The 6,000-nt window shown below is 47.5% G+C and overlaps 1 protein-coding gene across 2 annotated transcripts in view; it reads right to left on the bottom strand.

Moving 5' to 3' along the window:
- Positions 1 to 2,865, bottom strand: part of LOC139564804 (acid-sensing ion channel 2-like) — a 211,097-nt gene extending 208,232 nt beyond the window's left edge. The window contains exons 1-2 of one of the 2 annotated variants that reach the window (XM_071384642.1): positions 2,344 to 2,865; positions 1,036 to 1,656 (exon numbers count right to left, since the gene is read on the bottom strand). In XM_071384642.1, the coding sequence (XP_071240743.1) occupies positions 1,036 to 1,611 (576 nt within the window). In that variant the 5' untranslated portion in view covers positions 1,612 to 1,656; positions 2,344 to 2,865. Of the gene's footprint in view, positions 1 to 1,035; positions 1,657 to 1,936; positions 2,121 to 2,343 lie in introns of those variants that run through there. The other variant, XM_071384643.1, reaches the window with a different exon arrangement.
- Between the last annotated feature and the right edge of the window lie 3,135 nt (positions 2,866 to 6,000).

Here is a 6,000-nt window from a genome sequence, read left to right on the forward strand (position 1 = left end):
AGAGCTGTAACTGGTCAACAAGAGCTGTTACTGGGCAACACAAGATGTCCCTGGGCAACTAGAGATGTCCCTGGGCAACTAGAGATGTACGTGGACAAGAGCTGTAGCTGGGAAACAAGAGCTGTAAACTGGGCAACAACAGCTGTAACTGGGCAACAACAGCTGTAACTGGGAAACAAGAGCTGTAAACTGGGCAACAACAGCTGTAACTGGGCAACAACAGCTGTAACTGGGCAACAACAGCTGTAACTGGGAAACAAGAGATGTAACTGGGAAACAAGAGTTGTATGTGGACAAGAGCAGTAACTGGGCAACAACAGCTGTAACTGGCCAACTAGAGTTGTATGTGGACAAGACCAGTAACTGAGCAACAACTAGAGTTGTAACTGGGCAACAACAGCTGTAACTGGGTAACAAGAGCTGTAGCTGGGTAACAAGAGCTGTAGCTGGGTAACAAGAGCTGTAGCTGGGTAACAAGAGCTGTAGCTGGGTAACAAGAGCTGTAGCTGGGTAACAAGAGCTGTAGCTGGGTAACAAGAGCTGTAGCTGGGTAACAAGAGCTGTAACTGGGTAACAAAAGCTGTCATTCCATGAAATCTGAAATGATGTCACGTGTTTAGCCCAAAGACAAACTACTTATTCCATATTTATGGGAACTATCAAGAGACCTGTAGCACAGACTGTAAAAACATCAAGAGCTGTCCTGTGGATGAAATAAAGAAAACAATAGCAGGACAGCTGCAGAGTGTGTGCTTGCAGTACACAATCACTAAAAAACTACCTGTAGATGGAAGTACAAAAATATCAAGAGAAATACACAGCAGGGGACCCACAGTAGCATGGGAGGAAACAGCCTCAGCTACCAACATACATCAAGTCAACTCAGAGGGAAAAAACGTTGAAAACTTGTAGACCATATCACAGAACATACATTAACACTTGACAGACAAAGCCTTCTGAGTGAGAGACTCAACTGCGCTGCAGTAGCAGCAGACCTGACCTGAGCAAAGACAGGGAGACTATGAGTAGACTTACGATTTTGAAGTCTTTGTGGCTGCACTCCTGGCCTTGGTATCGGCAGTAGAGCATCATCTCCTTAAGGTCGTGGCCCACTCTCTCGGTGAACTCACGCATGCTGAAGGACTTGGGCCTGTAGGCGGTGAAGTTGGCCTTGTCCGTGAGGAAGGCCAGGACGTGGGGCTCGGCCAGCTGGGGCTCAGGGATCCTCAGGTGGACGTCCAGCAGGGCCAGCAGCTCCCCAGCGTGGTACAGGTCATTGCGGGACAGGCGGCTGAAGCGGTAGGCGTTGAGGTTGCACACGGTGACGGCAGGGAACACCAAGCTGCTCGACATCACGGCATCCACGCTCGTCACATGGGGGTAGGAAAGGAAGTAGGCCAGGCGCTCGGCACTCTCCATGGCCAGGAGGCCCAGGCAGGCCAGCAGAGCGGCGGCCCAGAGCAGGCGGCGAGGTGTTGGCCGGCCGTAGGGGAAGATGAAGCGCAGGCCGTGTAGCGTGCTGGTGTGGGAGAAGGCCTGCCAGGAGGACGGGTGCAGACTGGAGCTCTCATGGCTCCCCTCACTGCCACAACTATCCTTTAGGTCCATCATGGCCCCTCTGGTCCCACAGCCAAGGACGCCCCAATACACAGACACCTACAGAGACACACACACATACACAGAGAGAGAGAGAAAGAATGAGAGAGCGAGAGAGCGAGAGAGAGAGAGAGCTAGAGAGCGGGAGAGGCAATGCAATGAGAGCCCTGAGCTACCACCTAGAAAAGGAACACATAATCACACGTTCAGTTCACACAGAGAAAGAGAAAGGGGAGAGGGGGAGTGTCCCAAACATACACACCTGCAGCACAGAAAGAGTGACAAACACAGAGACACAGAGCAAAATAAAGCAACCCAGAGAATCAAGCCAAAGACAGACCTACAGACAGAGAGAGAGGAAGAGCACGAGGCAGAGATCTTCACAACCCCCAAGTCCTTACTCCAGATAGAAAAGAGAGAGCGTGAAGAATAGAAAGATGCACCCCCAGGGCATCCCTTCCTTCCGCGCCTCCACTCTTTCTCTGTCCCTAGTTACTCTGGATGCCAGCCTCTCTGTGCCTGAAACCTCCCCCCTCCGCTCCGCCAACATCCCCCCGCCCTCTCTCCTTCTCTCAGTGACCGTTTTCGTTGTCAGGATCCCAGAGGTAAGTCCACTGTGACACAGAGTGAGAGAGTCATTTAAGCCACGAGCCAATCAAAGCCACCTCTGTGTATTCAGTGTCCCCACTTCACACACACACTCAACTCTCTGGATCTCCCTGTGCGACTAATGACAAGCCTAAGCACCTCTTGTTCAGCCTAGCGAGATGACATCCAGCCCTTGTGTGAGTGTGTGTGAGTCTGAGAGTGTGTGTGCGCGTGAGAGAGAAAGGGAGAGAGAGGGGGAAGGGAGGGATGGAGATAGAGCCGCTGATGTACAGTGCCGCCAGTTTGTCGCGCATGCCGATCCAAACTCCTCCCGTTCTCCTCTGGCCAGACGCATCCGCTGATTCCGCTCTCCCTCCTCTGCCCAGCTCATCCATGGAGCCAGTGAACAACAGTGGAGCCAGAAGAGACGCACACGCTTACACACGCTCGCGCAGAGAGCGAGGATAGAGCACACACAAACACACTCCTCCTCTCCACAGTCTCTTATTGAATCTGCTTCTGTTTTTCTTTCCCTCTTGCTCTCATTTTTCTTTTCCGCCCGCCTGTTTTCATATTCCCCATCTCACCACTAACCGACTGACGGATGGATGCAGGACGCAGATTGTCAGGGAGACGGATGGTTAGGGAAAGGTGGAGGAGAGAGATCACGCATGAGGAGTGGTGGAGAGGGATGGAGAGAGACAGAAAGGAGGGGGGAAGCAAGAGAAAGACAGAAAGTCTCCACTCCCCCACTAATAACAAACACTGCATTTTGTGCCCAGCGGGCAAAGATTGCACAGAGATGTCACACAGAGAGAAGTAATGCAGAGACATAACCCCAAATGTGTGTGTTCTGTGTATCCCTGTGTATGTGTGTTAGCGTGAGTGAGATATATCACAAAGAGTCTGTGTGAGAGAACTTGTTTGTTGAAGCTACATTTGACCCAGAGATATGTAACAGTGTGTGTCGGTAGAGGGGGTGGCAGGGGTATAGCGTGGAGAGAGCAGGGCTGCATGTGCCAAGTAATACAAGGAGACAAGGGGAGACCGAGGGGGACTGAGAAGAGAAAGGAGTGTGGCTATGTGTGCAAAAAGAGAAGAAGAGACAATCGAGGGAGAGGAAGAGCATAGTAAATGGAGAGGGCTACAGATTTGATGAAATAGAAACAGACATGGAGTTAGGGGCGGTAAGAGCATGTATGTGGCTAGCCAATAAGAAGATAATTATAAACTGGTTGGTTCGAGCCCTGAATGTTGATTGGCTGACAGCTGTGGTATATCAGACCATATATCACGGGTATGACAAAACTTTTATTTTTACTGCTCTAATTACGTTGGAAACCAGTTTATAATAGCAATAAGGCACCTCAGTTTTTTGTTGTTGTATATGGCCAATATACCACAGCTAAGGGCTGTGTCCAGGCACTCCACGTTGTATCGTGAATAACAACAGCCCTTAGCCGTGGTATATTGGCCATATACCACACCCCCTCAGGCCTTATTTCTTAAATATAGTCCTCTACACAGGGCCGGTTCCAGGCATAAGCAACATAAGCAGGTTTTGGGAACTCAGTTGGTGTCTCAACTGACTGTTGAGAATCAGACTAGTAAAAGTTTGAAACTTGGTCGTACATCATCAGTTTCTCGCTTGTTTTGTCAGTCACTGACAGTCACACAATTAGCAATGTGAGCTAACAATTTTTACATTTTAATGTCCAGAGTGACTTACAGTTAGTGCATTCACATTAAGATAGTTAGGTGGGACAACCGCACATCACAGTAAGTACAGTTTTCCTCAATAAAGTAGCTGTCAGCAAAGTCAGAGCTAGGAAGAGGAAAAAGTCAAGTGCAAGAGTTAGTTCACGAAAGTTATTTTGTTGTTGTTGATGTTTTCTGAAGATGGACAGGGAATCTGCTGTCCTAGTTTCAGGGGGAAGCTGGTTCCACTATTGGGGTGCCAGGACAGAGGGGAGCTTGGACTGGGCTGAGGGTGAGCTGCCCTACCACAGGGGTGGGAAGGCCAAGAGACCAGAGGTGACAGAACAGAGTACACGGGTTGGGGTGCAGGGTTTGAGCATAGCCTGAAGGTAGGGAGGGGCATTTACTCTAGTTGCTCCGTAGGCAAGTACCATGGTCTTCAAATGGAAGCTTCATATGGAAGTGTTGGGGATGAATCAGAATGAGTTGGGTAACATAGATAAGATGTTTTATTTTCATCATATGCTTGTGAGATACTTGTCATTAAAATCTTTCCCTTTGTTTATAGGGTTGGTAGTTGCAGTTATCACTTCTGTGATAGGGCTTAGTAACTTGGGGCCAGAGAGGTCGAGAGGTCAGGCTTGTCTTCATATGTCAATGTAACTATTCCTAAACCATGGGAAGGGATGGCGTTATTAATGGGGAACCATTGTCGCTATCTCATACAATGTCTGTACACCAGTCACTCCCTACTTTTCTCATTGGGGGAAAGAGTATGGCTGTGTCTGGAACCATTGTATTTCCCCTCTGAGGTTGCCCTTATCTTGACCTAGTATTTGACCTAAGAGGCTCACTGTCTGATTTTGAGTTTGTCCAGGTTTGGGAGTATCTAGGATTGACAATTGATATATGCCATTGGATGAGGTAATGTTTTGGTAGACAGTGAAGTATCAAGGATGAGATTAGAACCTTGTTTAGGAGACCAAACTGAACGATAATTTATAGCGAATGCTGTCTCTGTATGGGATACTCCTCTCTAAAGTAAAAGTCTTTCTTTGTGAAGCAGTTCCTGCGGTTTGTCATGTCGACTAGGGGGTGGATCTTTGCTATAAAAGATCTCAGTTGCCATTATGTTGGCCACTCTCAACTTTTCATTAGAGATACTGAAATGTTGAAAGTCAAATGCTATTGCAAAAGCTAAATGATTATTAAAGGTGAAGTTTAAGTATAACTCTGACTGGTGTGTGGTTTACTCTCTCATCATTTGGTAATACAGGAAATTGCCAGGACAGAAGCCAGTGGAGAGTGTGAAGGAACGGGGTGACATGGGAGAACTTTTTAGATTGGTAAGTTAGTCTAGCCAGTTACTATGTCCAAATACCGACCAGGCATGCATTCCCAGGGGCCTTGACCTCCAGGGGACCCTCATTGATTTTGTTAGTCACCTTCAATCAGATTTCAGTAACATGGCATAAGTCATGGCTGAAAACATTTCTCTCCGCCCCATGGCAAAATGTGTAGAACTGCAGAAAACTTGCATTAAAATGGCAACATTTTCTCTAGACCCCATGGCAAAATGTGTAGAATTGCAGGAAATGTACTTTAAAACATAAATTTCTCTCTCCACCGTCAAGAGGGGGGCCACTGAAATGTTTTGCGTTGGGGGCCCAACCAAATCTTGCTTAGGGCCCCTGAATGCAATGTAACATTCACAGTTTTAATATCTCAATTTTCCTGTTGCCCTCCCACTAAACTAACTAGCCTACTGCTTACATGATCACTATATGGGTTGACAAGGAAGCATTCAATTATCTTTATCTAGAAATCAATAGTCTGTTTAAATATATAGGCTAGGCTATAAAATGTGAGAGAGCATGGCAAAACTGGCCAACCCCTGAATGCTACAGCAGCAGCATGGTTTGTGAACAATGTAGTTGGTGCCAGAGCTAATTTTGACCAATGGGATGGCAATTTAGATATCCATTGGCTGTAGGCTAGACTTTTGCTTTTAATTTCTGAACAGAAAAATGAGGACTTGCCTGTAGACTACCCCAGGCCTGAATTAGCCTAGGTTGACTAGATTTGGTTTGTAAATCTGGGAATGAGGCAGAAGTCATT

Source organism: Salvelinus alpinus, chromosome 36 (assembly GCF_045679555.1).
Source record: "Salvelinus alpinus chromosome 36, SLU_Salpinus.1, whole genome shotgun sequence".
NCBI classification, from domain to species: Eukaryota; Metazoa; Chordata; class Actinopteri; order Salmoniformes; family Salmonidae; genus Salvelinus; species Salvelinus alpinus.